General features: G+C 37.5%; 1 protein-coding gene across 1 annotated transcript in view; it reads right to left on the bottom strand.

Moving 5' to 3' along the window:
• The window catches only part of LOC150079653 (medium-chain acyl-CoA ligase ACSF2, mitochondrial-like), a 214,685-nt gene that overhangs the window by 3,680 nt on the left and 191,622 nt on the right, over nucleotides 1–19,383 (bottom strand). Inside the window, exons 14-15 of the mRNA XM_090382505.1 lie at nucleotides 7,398–7,539; nucleotides 6,461–6,571 (exon numbers count right to left, since the gene is read on the bottom strand). Of these exons, the coding sequence (XP_090238631.1) occupies nucleotides 6,461–6,571; nucleotides 7,398–7,539 (253 nt within the window). The remainder of the gene's footprint in view (nucleotides 1–6,460; nucleotides 6,572–7,397; nucleotides 7,540–19,383) is intronic.

Raw genomic sequence — 19,383 nt, 5'->3', positions numbered from 1 at the left:
TCTGAGACCAGTGTACTCACCTTTACGGAAGCAAAAACCCTTTCCTTTACTCCTGATGGTAATTATATCTTTAAGTAAATCCCACATCAGTACACTGTGATCACTGCCACTTAGTGGTTCCTTTATCTGCAAATTCTTAATACACAAAATATCACTATTGATAACCAGATCAAGAGTATTACCCTCTCTAGTTGCCTCTTGAACATGCTGCTGCAGAAAACAATCATCCAATAAATCCACAAAAGTCTTACCAGTGTGTGAGTGACCAACCCATAAGTTCCAGTCAATATCTGGGAAGTTAAAATCCTCCATTATAAGACATTCTGATTTACTACCCCACTCTGTTTCTCTGTACAATTGTTCATTGTACTCATTCGAGTCATTAGGCCTATAACACACTCCTCTTATTTTTGCTTTCGCAGTGCTTATAAAAATTGACTTATTACCTTAAAAACTGCTTATTACCAAACTGACTCAACAGTGCACTATTCATCTATATCAACTGGATGCACTTATTTTGATTTTATGTTTTTCTTAATTAACAGCATGACACCTCCTCCCTTCCTATCGGCGCCTCCGTAGTCAGGTGGGAAGGAGCAGCAGTGCGTAGCATACGTTTCTTGATTAGACCGGGGTTCGAGCCCGTCACCACCAAATACGGAGGATGCGGAAAGGTCAGGGAATGACCACCGCATATCCTGGAGCAATATGGCCTTAGTTGCTAATGCTCCTAAAAACCAAATAACTAACACTTCCTATCCTTTTTGTACACATTGTACTCCCCAAATTACAATTCGGCATTCCTAATATCAGTGTGACACCACGTCTCTGATATCCCAACAATATCCGCCTTTGATGTCTTGACCAACACTTCAAAGTCATCAAATTTATTTACTATACTTCTAGCATTGGTATACATGCACCTATTCCTATTCCTAGTTACCCTGACACATCCCATATACTCACCTGTTTTACGATGACTGCCATCAGTCCCTGAAACCCCCAGCACCCCTCGCTCCGGGTCACTACTTATTCTAATAGAAGTTGTGCTAGAATCATCTTCACCTCCGCCTCCAACAAGTACATCCACAATCTGAGATTGATGTTTAATGCTTAACTTTCCCCCCTCCACAATAATACCAAAATTCAACTTTAATACAATTAAATCTGGGTACTGTAAGGGGGTGAGGAGAGAAGCAACAAGTACATGCTGAGAATATGCAAATTCAGTCATGTGAATGAATTGTTAAATACTCAATATGTTGCAGATGTATCTCACTTGTGAACTAGAGCTGTAAAAGATAATGTACCCGTCATTGGTCATAGAGAAGCATCTGATAATATTATTTTGCACCGATCAGCCCAAGTCTGCTGCTTGAAGATTAAGGAGACTGGTGGGAGCAGTCGCAATTCCCAGTTGTGGCATGGCTTGATGTGCCATCAGTAAATTTTGAAATCATTCCAAGAAACTCAAACCATTCACTGAAGTCAGGGACATAGACAGTCAACAACAACAAAACGAGATTGCTTTCTCTCTTTTGCAGTCATCACTTTAAGGCTACTCAGCTATTTGGACACTTTGCAGTAACAACAGGAACACTGGCATCAGCCTAAACCATTTAAAATTCTCTGCACAGACATGGACTGTGCAGAAGAGGATTTATATTGTGTGTTATGTCATAGAGCTAGAAGTACATGAGTACATGAACATTGCAATCGGACTGACAAGGAATGGCCAGTGTTCCTTTCACAAAAGTTCCTGGTACAGCATGCATTTAGTCTCCTTGGGTTCTGATGTGGCATGAAAGGGGAACCTGAAATGACTCTCTGCAGGAATACAGTCAGTTTGATGGTGGATTGTTGGTATGGGAGAGTGTGACATTTTGTGATCATAGAAAGCTCCACATCATCAGGAACAGGGTCCTGACTGTATGTAGGTATATAGATGATGTCCTAAGACCATTTCTCTTTCCTATGCTGGTGCTGCAGATATTAGCATTAGTAGAGGCATATGATGCAAGAAAGCAAGCTTATGCAGCATCAGCCAAAAAAAGAAAAAAAAAAAAAAAAAAAAAATAGCTCCCATTTCAGGTCCGTTCATTCCAAATACCTGTCCAGCTGAGCCTTAAATTTATTTAGGCTATCAACTTCCACAACAAGGGATGGAAGTCTGTTCCACCAACCAACTACCCACTGGCTAAAGGCAAATTTCCGCACATCTATCCTACATCTGTCTTTCCTCAATCTGAATTTATGCCCTCTCAGGTGATTATTCTGAGCAAGAGGAAGAATCCCATCAGCATTGAGCATGCTCAAACCATTCAAGGATTTATACACTTCTATCAGATCACCTCACCGGTGCCTAGTCTCCAGACACTGTAATTTGCAAAATTTAAGCCATTGTTCCATTCACTAATCTTGTTGCCCTTCTCTGTACTCGTTCCAGCAGCTCTACATCCTTCTTGAAATGAGGCCTCCAGACCTGTATACAGTACTCAAGGTGTGGCCTGACCATTGCTTTATACAAGGGAATAATCACCTCCTTATCCCTGCTAGAAAAATTCCTGTATATCATTGACAAGACACCATGAGCTACTCTTGCAGCCCATCTTCACTGCTCAGAGAACTTCATATCTGCCTGCACAATTACCCCCAGGTCCTTTTCATTCTCTACCACTGTCAGTGTAGTACCACAGTGTTGATATGTTGCTCTGGGGTTGCTGTTTCCCATATGTACTACTTTACATTTGTCAATGTTAAACTTCATTTGCCATCTCTCAGCCCATCTGCTCAACCTTTCCAGATCTTCTTAGAGCAGCATAGCGTCAGTAGTGTCCTTAACAACCCTGCCAACCTTTGTATCGTCTGCAAACTTGGACATTAAGCTTGATATACCATCATCAATATCATTTATAAATACAGAAAACAATAATGGACCCAACACTGAACCCTGAGGGACTCCACTAATAACATTAGTTCACGATGAGCAGTGTCCATTGATTACCACTTTCTGTCTTCTCCCCCTCAACCACCCCTTTATCCATAGCAGCAATTTGCCTCCAATGCCACACTGCTCCAATTTGTGCAGCAGGCTTCCATGTGCAACAGTATCAAAAGCCTTTCTAAGATCGAAATATATAATATCAAAGTTATTCCCTGCATCCAGTTCTTTTGTGACTGCATCATAGTATCCAATCAAATTGGTCAGGCAAGACTTCCCCTTAACAAAACCATGTTGTGTCCAAGCTATAACTGAAGTCTTGTCTAGATGTTCCTGCAGTGCTTCTTTAACCAGTGCCTCCATTAATTTTCCTGGAACAGAAGTTAAACTCACAGGTCTATAATTACTTGTGTCAGCCTTTGATCCTCCTTTGTGAATTGGGGTCACATTTGCACATCTCCAGTCTATGGGTACCTCCCCTGACTCCAAGGAAGCTCTCATAATTATGGCTAAGGGTTTGCTTACTTCCTTTGCTGCCTCCTTTAATATAACTGGATAGATCTCATCCACACCAGGTGCCTTTCTTGTGTTTATCTTCAAAAATTTCTCCTCCACTTAACTTCCCAGTTATTACAAGATTATCTAGCTTACTGCCAGAGTTGAATACACCTCTGGAATTTCCCTCACTGAATAACTCCTCATGTGTGAATGTCGATGCAAAATATTCATTTAGTTTGTTAGCTACCTGAGCAGGATCATCAACAGTTGAACCATCGATATCAAGTGGACCAATCTGGTTCATCCCCTTCCTTCTAGAGTTTACATAAGTAAAGAATTCTTTGCTGTTTCTCTTTGCATCCTTTGCCAAAGATTTCTCGTGATCTGCCTAACCTCCTTTGTAACTTAGTTACAGATCAACTTATATCTATCATAGGCTTCTGTGTCACATGTTAATTTATATGTATCCCATGCATTTTTCTTCTCTGCCATATGTCTCATTAGATCATCTGACATCCATTTAGGCCTAAACCTTGAACAATATTTCTTAGTTGGTACGTAAAGCCTAGTAGCTTCCAAGGTAAATTCTTTGAATGCCTCCCATTTTGAATTTGCTGTTGGTAATATCATCAGTTGGTCCCAAAAGTATAGAATTTAAATACTGTCTCAGACCTCCGTAGTCGCCTTTACGAAAGCAAAAATCCTTCCCTTTACCCCTGATGGTAGTTACCTCATTGAGTAAATCCCACTTCAGCACACTGTGATCACTGCCACCTAATGGTTCCTTTATCTGCAGATTCTTGAGTATTACTCCCTCTAGTTGCCTCCCGAACGTGATGATGTAGAAAATAATCATCCATCAAATCCCCAAAAGCCTTGCTAGTGTGTGAGTGACCAACCCACAAATTCCAGTCAATATCTGGGAAATTAAAATCCCCCATTATAAGACTCTCTGATTTACTGGCCCACTCTATTTCTCTGTACAGTTCCTTATTATACTCATCAGAGTCATTAGGCCTATAACACACTCCTATTCTCAATTGTGATCTCCCAATTCTTATCCCAATGCTTTGATCACCAAACTGACTTGACATTGCACTGTCCAGCGATGTCGACTGGCTGCACTTCCTTGGATTTTATGTGTGTCTTAACTAATAGCATAACCCCTCCTCCCTTCCTATCCTGTCTGTCCTTTATGTACACACTGTACTCCCCAAATTCCAGTTCTGCATTCCTCATATCTGCCTTTGATGTTCTGACCAACTCCTGAAATTCATCAAATTTATTTACCAAACTCCTATATGCAATTATACATGCAGCCGTTCCTATTCTTAGCTACCCTAACACAACCCATGTGTTTACTTGTATACTGCAGTCTCTGAAATACCTTGCATCTTGTTTTCCAGGCTGCTGCTCATTCCAATAGAAGCAGTGCAAGAATCCATTTTCAACTGTGCCAGTGGCTACTGTTAATCTACTAGTCCCTATATCCCCCTCAAGCTAGCAGTTTTCCGACTCACATAAACACTGCCTCGATAGCATTAGCAAATATTCTTGCACACTTCTATTTAAGTGTATCCCAACCCTATAGAAGCAGTCTCTCCTGTTAACAAGTACAGACCAGGCTGAAAAAAATTCTACCCCTTGAGCCTTGCACAATGTTTTCAGGGTCGAATTGATCGACAAGGCTATCATCATATACTCCCTGCTATCGTGTCTGGGCAGAATTGCAGACACTTTCAAATTCAACCCTAAAAGTTGAAGGTGAAGAGTTTGTTCTGATGGATGACTATGCTAAATCCTTTAAGCAAAGCTATATGGCTTAAATTGACTTAAGTTTTAAAAAAATACATTTTGAATAATAATAGCTGTCAGTTGTGATCAGGAAGGACTCATCTTAGAGTCTGTTAAAAAACAAACAGTCCAATCATGTTATAGCATGAGTTTGATATCAGAGCTGTTTCTAGGAGATACAGAAAACTTTCTCATGGTCATATTTGATTTAAAATTGCATGGCAGTTTTTTTAGTTCTTTACTTTCCTTGTTTCTTAAACTTAAAGCTTAGAATGTGATGCTTGGAAGAGGTTTCTAAACTGGGCATATGATATTATTATCAAATTCTATCAGACCAGTTTGTGCTCTTTTTACAGTAGTAGATATGTGCACTTTGATAAGAGGCTTACAGTATTAGTTTCAAAAATATGGAAGTCTCAGTGGATTTATGAAGTTATACTGTAATCGTATAATGCTGTTATTACAGGTTTTGTTGTATTTAAAACGTGTTTCCAGATTTGCATCTAGAAACACTTTTCAAAGTGATATCTGAAATTGGTGTGATTTCCAACTTTTTTAACATTTGTGTCTTTGATTATCTTATAGATAAGTTTGTTTATTTAATTATTATCTACTATAAGGAACAAAAGCTTTGCAAATAAATAAAAAATAAAAGATCACAAAAATTTTTCAGCTTCTGTAGATAGCATTCATAGATAGTATTTTGACAAAAACTGTACTCCACCTATTCATACATTAGAAAAGTGTGATTAAGAAAAGTGTTAGAACACTTTTCATCAAAATAGTACAGTTCTAGAAAAATGTACTGAATTAAATCTGCCTAAGTGCAATGTCTAATTTTAAAAGGGTTATGATTCAAGAAGAAGAAACAAAAAATAAGTGGCTCACACTGAAATTTTTGAAAAGAAATGAAAGAGATAATATGAATTTTAGTGATAGTGAAGAGCTTCTAGAGATTGAGATAAATACTTTAGAAAAGTGTAATAATGAAATATTTTTATAAATCAATTAGCAAAGCATGAAAAATAGTTTAATGTAAAAATCTGGGAAAAGTACTTGCTAAGGCAAAATTTTTTCTAATTTGCAATAAAAAACATGTAGTTAACCTTAATTAAAATGCAATGCCATTGAATTTATTGAAGTTTGCAGAGTAAACTTCTTGCAATAAACCAAAATAATTAGAGCAGATTTTTTTTATATGTTAAAAAAAAAAAAAAAAAACAGTACCTTTCCTTTACAAAAGTCTCTGACATCTTTTTCTGTTATACTATTTTTGTGTTTCAATTTAATCCAGGCGCAAACTTCTTCACCCATTCTTTTATCTGGTACCCCAATAACCTGAAAAATACCAAAAATATCCTCAAGCATACAAAATTTATTATGATTAGATGATCATCAAATAATAAGAATTTACTTATATTTTAAAAAACGTATGGAGTGAATGCAATAAAATTGGAAATTTCACTAAGATTGTTCAGTAAAAATCCGTGAAGCTTGCAATATTTGATGACTGTTTCTTTTTTTTGCAATAGAAATTTGTGACATGAAATGTAAACAGTCTGACTAATGGAATCAAGTGAAGGCTGTATTCTTAAGGCAGCATTTTACACTTGAAATCATATAGATTTTTTGTGCATTCAGCAATGTAGCAATATGCATTTTCATGGAAAAGAATTTGCTCACTTTCAACTTAAATCATGCATACTGTAGCCTTTTAACTTTTACAGTGATGTACATTATCATGGAGCATTCATTGTTGTTACCTGATTCTTTGGTGTTCTTAGCAGAAATGTCTATCAATGGTTCTTATTGGCACATTATAATCCTCGATATTTTTGCACCATTAAAATCAAATCAAATCAATGAATCACATGGCAGTGGATTTTAGCAGGTTTGACATAATTTGTCCACAGAAATTGAAACATTATTTCACTGATTTAACAACTAAACACAGTTAAAATATAATAGTTAGCTGAATGAGAGTCAGTTGTATTTTTATATAATCATTTAGAAAATGATAATACTCATATCAAGATATATTATTCTAAAATAAAATTTTAAAAGATATGCTAATAAATAAACTTACACAAAAAGACAAAGAGACCTCAATGAATAGTTAACTAATTCAGTCAAAATAAATATAACTTAGGTTAGAAAGACCAACCTCAGCTTCTGCTATATCTGGATGTGTGTGTAGTACTGTCTCAATCTCTGCAGGATAAATATTTTCTCCTCCTCTGATAAGCATGTCTTTAAACCTTCCAGCAATTCGTACATATCCATCTTCATCCATAGTGCCACTATCTCTAAGTAACAAAAGTAATTTCTTTTTATTTAACTTATCTGAAAACAAATTCTTATTAAAACATAAAAATAATATGCTCATTAACATATGTCAATGATACTGATCCTGATGCCAATAATTATTTTTACAGTGATCTCAAATATGAAGGGCTGTTGAAACTTACAGTACTATGAATTGTTCATGGGAAAGATGAACTGTGCTGGCAAGGTGCCACATTTATTATGACTGGCTTAGTTAACAGTAATGGAATCAGAGATGCCATTCAGAAAAGTATATATAGTTATTTTCTTCTAAAAATTTTAGGTATTATGAAGGTGAACAAAACATGTTCTTTTCAGCAAAAGATGGCAGATTAGTTTTAAAAAGGAATGAAGATAAGTCATTTGTACTGCAACAAAATGAAGTAGAAATTACTCTTTGAAGAGCTGCAACAGTTGAAATTAAACCTTGCTTCCACATTCTTTTGTGCTTATATGTCTATAATTTATTTAAATCTTTTGCAGATGCCATACACATTTCTGAAATTGATAAATTTAATGACATATAGTCTTTTACTACTCTTTAATAATTTCCTTATCAGTTCTTATCTGATTTTATTAGTTTTAATTTGATATTTTTAATTCTTAATTTTTAACATATTAAAATTCAATTTTATTTTTAATTTAATAATATAATATAATAACATAATATTAACATAAAAATATATCCCAAGTTTTATATTTTATCTTCATGTTTCAGATATTTGTGTAATCTCCTTTTAAACCTGCCTTTTGATTGTATTCCTTTTTTCCAAAAAATCAGTGTTAATAAAAACCATTCAGTCCCAAAAATCAGTCAGTATGTATCACTTTGCTAGCTGATGTTCAAGCATTAATTTATTTTGGATATTGATTGTCTCTTGCTTTCCAGATCATAGTGGTGAATCCAGGACTGAATTCTAGTCACAAAAACATTTAAAAATAAATCATTGATTTGAAATGAGACAAAAGTTGTTTTACAAATTTCATTTATCACTTCATTTCTTCTGCATATCACCTGCAGCATGTTTTCCTGTTATAACGTAAGATCACTCATCGGTGAAGACAGGATATTAGAGCTGGAAAAGGAATTAGAATATGTGAATTGGAATATCATCGGTTTGGCTGAAACAAGAAGAAGAAATGAATCACTTATAAGTTTATCAAGTGGAAATCTGCTGTACACCAATGGAAACAGTGAAAGGAGTGAAGGTGGAGTTGGGTTTCTGGTCCATAAAGATTTAAAAAACAACATTTTAGAATTCAAAAGTACATCACCAAGGGTGTCAAGACTAATACTCAAGACTTCTAAGAGGTACAAGCTAAAGGTTATAATGATTTATGCACCAACATCGAGCCATGATGATGAAGAGGTTGAAGAAATGTACACCGAAATTGAGAGTCTTCTAGATGAGCAGAAAACCCACTACACTATTATTATGAAGGACTTCAATGCTAAGGTTGGAAAAAGGCAAAACAACGCAGAAAGAGGAACTATAGGAAATTTTGGAATTGGTAAAAGACTTGTGGAATTTGCAGAATCTCAAGGATTGTCAGTAATGAACACTTTTTTCAAGAAAAAGGTGAACAGAAAGTGGACATGGAAGAGTCCAAATGGATTAACAACTAATGAAATCGACCTCATTAACAGAAGATATATTGTGAATGATGTTACCGTCTTGAATAAGGTAAATGTTGGAAGTGATCACAGAATGGTAAGATGTACACTTGATATAGATGTAAGAAAGGAAAGGAAAAAACTGACTCGAGTAAATAATACAAAGGTCTTTGAGATAACAGAGGAGGAGAAAAAGCAGTATGTACTGGAACTTAAGAACAAGTTTGAGCTTCTGCAGACTGCTCAGGACCAAGATATCGACAAGGAATATTACAACTTTCTGAAAGTGATAAAGCCCAAGAAACCTATAGGGAAAAAGAAATCCAAAGAAGAAAAAATTAGTCAAGAAACACTTGTCATGAAGAACCGAAGACGACAAATGAAGAGCAAGACAAACACTGACAGGGTGAAAATTGAGTATACTGAGTTATGCAAAGCCATTAGAAAGAGACTCAGAGAGGACATAAGAAGATTTAACACAAGAAAAGTAGAACAAGCATTAAGGGAAAACAAAGGATTTAAATCAGCAGCCATGAGCAGTAATACAGAAAGACAAATGATACTGAAACTGAAGAATAGCGATGGTGTACTTATAAACAGCAGAGAAGGCATAATTCAAATAGCAGAAGACTACTATAGAGAATTATACAAGGAGCAAGGGAATGATGCCAGCAGTGAGGAAGATGGATTGCAAAGTAGCAACGCATAACGACATACCTGATATTCTTCCTGATGAGGTAGAACATGCATTGAAGAAAATGAAGAATCAGAAAGCCCGGGGAAGATGAAGTTACTGTAGAGTTGTTAAAATTGGGAGGAAGAGATATAACACAAAAACTGGCAAGACTCTTCACAAAGTGTTTTAGAAAAGGTGTGACGCCTAAGCAGTGGAATAATGCAATCATAGTTTTGCTGCATAAGAAAGGAGATAAATCAGAAATTGGAAATTATAGACCAATTAGCTTGTTATCCCACATCAACAAGTTGTTCACAAGGGTTATTACTAACAGATTAGAAAGAATACTTGATGAGAATCAACCGAAAGAGCAAGCTGGCTTTAGGACAGGATTCTCAACTATGGATCACCTTCACGTAATATCACAGCTAATGGAGAAAGCAAATGAATATAAAACACCATTATGCCTGGCATTTGTGGATTATGAAAAGGCATTTGACTCCATACAGCATAAGGCAATGTTTCGGGCACTGGAAAGACAAGGCACGGATACCCCACATATTATGGTTTTGAAGAAAATATATGAGAGTGCTACCTCCTTTATTAGATTAGACAAAGACAGTAGGAAATTTAAAATCGAGAAAGGAGTTCGACAAGGAAACACAATATCTCCGAAGCTGTTTACTGCTGCCCTTGAGGAAGCTTTCAGAAGATTAGACTGGTCGCAGAAAGGAGTCAATGTGAACGGAGAGTACCTAAATCATTTACGATTTGCAGATGACATTGTGGTCATAAGCCACGATCCCAAAGAATTAGAGGAAAATCTTAATCAGTTATGCACAGTTAGTAAAGATTTTGGACTAAAGATGAATATGGCAAAAACAAAAGTAATGATGAACAAGTATGCCACAGAAAGGGACATATTGATTGAAGGAGCAGTAATTGAAAAGGTGGAGTCATATACTTATCTGGGACACATTATTAGCTGTAATAATGATAAATGGCTGGACGTCAAGAGAAGAATAAATTTTGGATGGATAGCATTCAAGAAATATAGTCAGATACTGAAGAGCATTATCCCAGTTTGTCTGAAACGTGAAATAATGAACCAATCTTATCAAAACTAAAGAACTAAAATGGTCTTGGGCAGGACACATAGCTCGTAGACATGATGACAGATGGACTAAGAAAATAACAGAACGGTATCCAAGAGGAGCTAGAAGAAAATCTGGAAGACAAAGGCGGAGATGGATAGATGAAATTCATGAGTTTGTGGGTAGTAAATGGATGGCCAGTGCTCAAAACAGAAGGAACTGGAAAGTTGCTGGAGAGGCCTTCATCCTCCAGTGGATTGAAAATGGCTGATGATGATGATGAGCTGGTGATAATCAGATCTCTCTCTCTCTCTGCATTATTGACACCAGTCAATGTCACTTTTACAGTTAACTTTTTCTAAGTAAGAGAGCATATTTCTTTCTTTACAAAAGTGCACTGTTATTCACTGCATAAAATCTTTCTGAAGAAAATAATAAATGTAAATGGAACAATTATATCCTTTATTTTACCAATGTTATTTATGTTAATATAACAGTTCAACAGTAACTGACCTCTACAAAATAAAGCTAACTAATGCATTTATGTTATCAGATAATGATGCATCACAATTTTTATTCTTGTGGAAGAAATCAATGCTAACCTGTTATGCATAAAATTAACATCATTAAAACTAGCAATACATTTCTTCCGCACTGTATAAGGTGGAACATGTTGGGATCATTGGTAAAATCCTTAGATGGATCACAAGGTGGCAACAGGCAGGGAAGCAGATGGCATGGTTATGGTTACTCTTCACATTGATCTATTTTTTTTTTTTTTTATATGTAAACCACAAACACGAGAGGTATTAGAACATATAGTACTTAGTACCGTGCTTGGGTTGGAGGTTGAGACGATGAAAGAAGATATTTGTTGACACTGGACTTGTTTGGAGTTGGACAGTAAATGGATATTGGCTGGTGGCAGCACGTGTTCAGACTGTTTTGAAAGTGAGAGTGGGAATTATAGAAGCCAATTCAGAAGAACAGTGCCCATGGAAGTATCTGTAGAAGAGGCATGCAGCAGGAACAGTACGTCTGTGAGACAGCGAGTGGAGAGTCTCTGTTAGTGATGAATCATTAATTAACCTAACTGCCCTCTTCTGAATGGAATCAAGAAGCCTGAGAGAGGTTTTGGGGGCACCGCCCCAGATGTGGGAACAATATTCCTTGGCAGGGCGGATTTGGGATTTAACAGAGTGAGCAGCTGTTTAGAATAAAAGTAACGCCGAGAGCGACAGAGAAAACCAAGTTTTTTAGATGCAGAGGAAGCAATATTTGTAATGTGCTTGTGCCAAGAGAGATTAGAAGTCAGGGTAATCCCCAAAAGAGATATATCATTTTGCCTAGAAATCGGAGTGTCACTAAAGATAAGCATAGGAGCAGAAGAATCCTTTTTGCGAGATATAAGACAAGACTGAGTTTTAGAAGGGATGAATTCAACTAAGTTGTCTTTACCCCACTGGAGAATTACCTGAAGATCAGCATTTAAGGAATTGGTAGCAGATTTCCGAGAAGTTGAAGCTGATCCAGTAGGACAAGGTTTCTCAAAATGGAAAGTGGTATGCAACGTGCTATCATCAGCAAAACTATGGATAGGATTTCCAGTCAATGGAAGAAGGTCATTAATATACAAGAGGAAAAGAGTGGGGGAAAGAACTGAACCTTGGGGGACACCGGCATTAGTGGAGAAGTTAGAAGACAGAGAGCCATCTACCATCACCCTCAGTGAACGATCAGAAACAAATCTGGATAACCAATTACAAAAAACAATTGGCTAACCATAAGATGGAAGCTTGTTTAGAAGACCTTTATGCCAAACATGATCGAAAGCCTTTGAGATGTCAAGAGCAACTACTTCTGTTTCACCGAACCTTTCCATTGAATTAGTCCATAAATGGGTAACATAAGCCAGAATATCACCAGTGGATCGACACTGACGGAATCCATACTGGCGATCGTTGATCAGACGGAAGGTTTCTAGGTAGTTTAAGAGTTGCGGGTTAATTGATTTCTCCATTACTTTAGAAAGAGTAGAAGTAATTGCAATGGGACGATAATTGGATGGGAGGGATTTGTCACCCTTTTTTAGGAAATGGCTGAATATGAGCACATTTCCAAGCAGAAGGAAAAACAACTTTGGAATAAGAAAGTGAAAAAAGGTGGCAAAGAATAGGAGTAAGTTCAGGAGCACAGGTTTTGAGAACAAGTGGAAAAATACCATCGGGATCTGGAGCTTTCTTAGAATCAAGATTCTTCAAAATCCTTCTGACATCCTTTTGACGGAAGACCACAGGGGGCATTGAATGGAGTGTGTTGGGAATGGTGGGAGGTGTTTTACCAAGATCACTAATACATGAGTTGGAAGAAAAATGGGATGCTAGCAGGTCAGCTTTATCCTTGGCTGAAGTGACAACAGAAGCACCTGGTTTGGACAGAGGTGGGAGCAGAAATGGGCAAAAGTTGCGGCCAATAGCTTTGGCAAGAGACCAGAATTCTCGGCTATCATTAAGGCAAGAAGCAAGTTTTCTACTCTTAGCCTGTTCAAACTCTAGTTTGGACTGATTAATAACTACTTTACAATTGTTGCGAGCTTTGGTATAGGCAGAAAATGAAACTGAAGAATTAGAAATGAGCCAATTACAATATGTAACATTCTTCTCTTGAACAGCCTTAGCACATTTATTGGAAAACCAAGGTTTAGATAGAGGATAAGATTTTAAAGTGGAATGTGAGATAAAGGATTCCATTCCTGCAAGAATAATTTCACTGACATGATCTGAGCAAACGCTGACATCAGAAGTTTTGAAACAGTAATCCGACCAGGGAAAAGAAGAAAAGAAATCTCGCAGGTCATCCTATTTTGCATTCTTGTAATGCCAAACAACACGAGGTTGGGAATAGCCATGAGATAAAGGTTCCATTGGAGAAGAGACAATCACCAAGTTTTGATCTGAAGTGCCTAAAGGACCTCTCATTTCGACAGTGTACTTAGAAGGGTTGTTTATGAGAAAAAGATCAAGTGTGTTGGCTGTATGGTTAGGATTGTCCGATATTCTTGTAGGTAAATGAACAATCTGTGCCAGGTCATTAGTAATTGCAAAAGCCTCAGCATCTCGAACAGCTGGGTCGGTGTGACTAGAAAACGGAAGCCAGCAGGAGTTGTGAACATTAAAATCACCAAGGAAAATTACCTTACTGTTAGGAAAGTTGGACTGAAGAAAGACAAGTTGTAAAGAGAGGAAGTCAAAGAGCTCCAAGTGATTAGTGGAGTTGGGAGAACGGTAGAGACAACAGATGAATTTGACACAATGAGGTAGAGAGATTTTAAGGCAGAGAATATCAAAGACAGGAGATTCCAAATTGCCAAGTCTCTGAGACGGAATATCAGAACGGACATATGCACAAGTACCACCTTTGAGGCGAAAGAGATCATACAGCGAATAATTTGGACATCTGAGATGAGCAGTAGTTGAATCAACCGATAACTGAGATTCTGTCAGAAAAAGTACATGGGGTTTGGCAGACTGCAAGTGGAAATGGACATCATTGAGATTAGAATTGAGACCATGTATATTTGTGAAATTAATTAGGAAGTGCTTGGGAGGTTCAGATCTTTTCACAGATAAGTTTGCTCTATTAGTTTGACAATTCATGGTGTATTCAATAGTAAGAAAAAGTGGGTGGGACATGCTGTATGAAGTAATGAAATTTTTGGATAGGGCGTACACATGGTAAGAATATATCCAGATCCTTGACATAATGTGGCCTTGACAATGTTCCCCGCATGCACACTACTCGGACTTCCTCCAGTCACTATCTGGCAGAGTAGAGGCAGCAAGATTATACACTAGCTGATCTGGTAGCCTCTTAGAGAGTTACCAATAGGTTTGGTCCGGTGTATTAACTAGTGGCCGGCCTGCGAACATCATTTTAGAGCTGTCCCCTCAAAATGTAAGGAATATTGGATCTTGCCATGATGTTCATCATAAACTCAAAAGTCATCAATCATACTGCATGATGGAAGAGATAGGGAAGGTTTGACCGGAACTTAGCTCTAGAGACTAAACATGGGTTCCACCACTTCAAGCCTCCAATAAGCAAAGTGGTGGTATTGCACCGGTTGATGAGTGTCATCTACCACCTAGTACTGCCTGGTAACATAGAGGGTCGGCATTCCTCCATGTGGACCCCTGCTTACATTGGTTCACACCCGGGTGGTCACCCACCATGTACTTGTGCATGGAGGTTATACCCAGGATTACTAACAGTCCCACCATCGTGAAGGTGCAAGCAGAGGATTTGGCTGTCACGGACCGTCCGTACTTCGCCGAAATTGAGTCCACTTGACTTGAGTGTCACCCGAATATCAGTTCAATCAGTGTTTCAGACTCCCAGGTAGCAAGTACAGCTTGTCTGGCATATCTGAGAGAATGTCTGTGACAACCTCAAGGACCAACAAGTGAGATTTCCAAAGATTGGTACTGGGACCAATGTTGTTTCTAATTTTCTTAAATAACATTCATACAAAACACTGTGGAGTTCCCGGGGTTTGGTGTTGGGCCCATTGTTGCTTTGTATATTTATCAATGATACTGATGAAGGTATATCAGGTTTAATGTCCAAGTTTGCAGATGATACAAAGGTTGGCAGGGTTGTTAACGACAGTAAAGACAGTATGCTACTCCAACTGGATCTAGATAAGTTGGGGAAATGGGCTGAGAAGTGGCAACTGAAGTTTAACATTGACAAATGCAAAGTACTGCATATGGGTAGCAGTAACCAAAGAGAAATGTATCAACTGTGTGGTACTAAACTGCGAGAAAGTGAAAAAGACCTGGGGGTAATTGTGCAGTCAAATATGAAGTTTGCTGAGCAGTTCAGATGGGCTGCCAGGGCAGGTCATGGAGTCTTGTCAATAATATATAGGAATTTTGCTAGCAGGGACAGGGAGGTGATTATCCCATTATACAAGGAAATGGTCAGGCCACACCTAGAGTACTGTGTACACAGGTCTGGAGGCTTCATTTTAGGAAGGAAGTAGAGTTGCTATAATGAGTACAAAGAAGGGCAACATGATTGGTGAGGGGAACAAAGGGGTGCAGGTGCCTACTCTCCAGGCACTGCCTGGAGAGTAGGCACCTGCGAGGTGATCTGATTGAGGTGTATAAGGCCTTGAATGGGTTGAGCAAGCTGAATGCTGATGGGATTCTTCCTCTTGCTCAGACTAAGAACCTGAGGGGGCACAGTTTAAAATTGAGGAAAGATAGTTGTAGAATAGATGTGTGGAAATTTGCCTTTAGCCAGCAGGTAGTTGATTGGTGGAACAGGCTTCCATCTGTTGTTGTGGAAGCTAATAGCCTAAATAAATTTAAGGCTTAGCTGGACAGGGATTTGGAACGAATGGAGGGGTGAAATGGAAGGGGTTTTTTTTTTGGCTGATGCTGCATAAGCTTGCTTTCTTGCATCATATGCCTCTAATGCTAATGGGATGGAAAGTGCGATGTTAAAATCTGCAGATGATGTCAAGTTTGGAACAGTCGCGAACAATCAGCACCATATGGCATTCCTACAAGATGACCTGTGTAGGCATCAATGGTGTTCAGAAAAGTTGCAGGTGTGTTTTAATACAAGAAAAAAAAAGGTCATACACTCAGAGAATAACAACTCTAAAATAACTTATATACTCGGTGAGGTTGAATTAAAAATAGTAAATGAAGAATGGGATTTAGGAATTACAATACAGGCTAACATAAGTTCTCTCCTCTGTGCAGTGTAGAGCAGTGGCAAGAATATAACACTGTAAAGCACTATTTATCCCATCTGAGAGGGGATAGTAAAATGAAGGAAGGCAAAATATTCACCCTTATAAATGATTGCAACAGAACTAGGGGCAATAAATTCAAATTACAGAAGAAGTTTAGAATGAATTGTAGGAAGTTTCTTTATAGCCAGTGAGTTGCTAATTATTAGAATGAGTTACCTGTATGGGTAGATTAGTCTGACAGCTTGGAAAAATTCAAAGAACAGCTGATAGCTACTGTGCAGCTGAATTTTGTATTGACAGTTTAAGGAGTTGATCTAAGTACCATGATGCTAGAAGTGGCTTGAATGGATTGAGCATGCTCAATGCTGATGGGATTCTTCCTCTAGCTCAGAATAATCACCTGAGAGGGCATAAATTCAAATTGAGGGAAGACAGATGTAGGATAGATGTCCGGAAATTCGCCTTTAGCCAGCGGGTAGTTGGTTGGTGGAACAGACTTCCATCCCTTGTTGTGGAGGTTGATAGCCTAAATAAGTTTAAGGCTCAGCTGGACAGGTATTTTGAACGAACAGAGGGGTGAAGTGGAAGTGTTTTTTTTTTTTTTTTTTTTTTTTGGCTGATGCTGCATAAGCTTGCTTTCTTGCATCAAATGCCTGTACTAATGCTAAGAGAAACACACAGGTAGTTTGTTTATTTTTCTGTTTTGGTTGGTGCAAAAAAAGCCAGGGGCTTCCTTGCACCATATGGCTAATTCTAATAGCAATACAATCGAATCTCGTTAATACAAAGTTCAAGGGACCAAAATTTTCACGTTTTGTATTAACAGGGTTTGTAGTAATGATCCCCCTCAAAAGTGTCAAAATTTTACCTTTTTTTTTTTTTTATTTTGGCACATACTATATATCTAATAATAATAATAATATCAAAAATAAATAACTTAAATTAATAAAATAAAATAAAAAATTAAAAAACAAAAGCCTTGTCTAACAATACAGTAATAGGAATAACACTTTTTAAAGATTTTATTTTATTTATAACATAAACTAAGAGAAAAACAATTAACAGAAATGAAAATATCGTGCTGTATGTATTTTGATATGTACAATATATTAGTATCTCAGTAAAAAGAATTAATCTTAATATAAAAGGAGACATACAAACCATTAACTTTTTGATAAATTAATCTAATTTAAAGAACGAATCCAATGTTCTTCACACAGTTTTTATCCTATATGCATTTTTAACTACAGCACAGACATTATCAAATGCAATAGTTGTTTCTTTATCAACATTACTGCAGGCCAACACATTCTCTATTATGCTCAATGCATTTTGGGCATCTTTTTTAGATGGCAGTGTGTATGCTTCACTTTCGCTGTCACTGGTAACAAAAACATGGACCTCAGCAGCTCCTCTGGTGTTGCATTGATATGGTAGAAACTTCATCATCCACCTTCACAAACTCTTCATATTTGCCAACAAAATCCATATGCTCTTTCGACTTCCCTCATTCCTCAATGTTGCTATCACATTCTTCTGCTGTACCATGTTTTTCGATGATATTCTCTCCAAAGCCACTCTTTCTGAAGCAGTTGATGCAATACTGTCCCAAGAAATAACAAGATTACAGATAGCATCCAAGACATTCCAATTTGGCTGAAAATTGTTCCCTCCTACGTTGCGGATCAAGTACCTTATCAGGTAGGCTCTATTTGCTCTCTTGTGATTATAAATAATGCCTTGATCCAGTAGCTACATAAAACTGGTGGTAATGGGAGGTAAAAACAACAGCAGTATATTTGTAAACTTAAGTGTCTCGGCAGATGTGCTGTACAACAGTTTTCATGATTTTAGATTCATAATTCTAGTTCCTTTTTTCTGAAGCCATTCTTCTGTTCACTCTTGATAACCAAGACTGAAAAATTCTGACCATATGCCAAGCACTTCTATTGGCCTCATAATCACTGGGAAGTTGGTTTTTTTTTTTTTATGTGAACCCTAAACACGAGAGGTATTAGAACCTTATAGTACTTAGTACCATGCTTGGGTTGGAGGTTGAGAAGACGAAAGAAGATATTTGTTGACATTGGAATTGAACTTCTGTAGATTGTAATTTTCAGGAAATATGTATGAAGGTAGGTTGTTCCAGAAAACGGCAGTTGAATGAATAAATGAGGAAGATGAAAAGTTGGTTCTGTGGGTTTGAAGTTGGACAGTAAATGGATGATGGCTGGTGGCGGCACGTGTTTGGACTGTTTTGAAAGAGAGACCAGGAATTATAGAAGCCAATTCAGAAGAACAGTGCTCATGGAAGTATCTGTAGAAGAGGCATGCAGCAGAAACAGTACATCTATGAGAAAGCGAGTGGAGAGACTCTGTTAGAGATGAATCATTAATTAACCTAACTGCCCTCTTCTGAATGGAATCAAGAAGCCTGAGAGAGGTTTTGGGGGCACCACCCCAGATGTGGGAACAATATTCTATGGCAGGGCAAATTTGCGATTTATACAGAGTGAGCAGCTGTTTGGAAGAAAAGTAACGTCGAGAGCGAAAGAGAAAACCAAGTTTTTTAGATGCAGAGGAAGCAATATTTGTAATGTGCTTGTGTCAAGAAAGATTAGAAGTCAGGGTAATCCCCAAAAGAGATATATCATTTTGCCTAGAAATCGGAGT

The sequence above is a fragment of the Mastigoproctus giganteus genome, chromosome 10 (genome assembly GCF_048544385.1).
Source record: "Mastigoproctus giganteus isolate SK-2022 chromosome 10, ASM4854438v1, whole genome shotgun sequence".
Classification (NCBI taxonomy): domain Eukaryota; kingdom Metazoa; phylum Arthropoda; class Arachnida; order Uropygi; family Thelyphonidae; genus Mastigoproctus; species Mastigoproctus giganteus.
The sequence above is the reverse complement of the archived record's forward strand: the minus strand, read 5'-3'. Positions and strand labels throughout refer to the sequence as shown.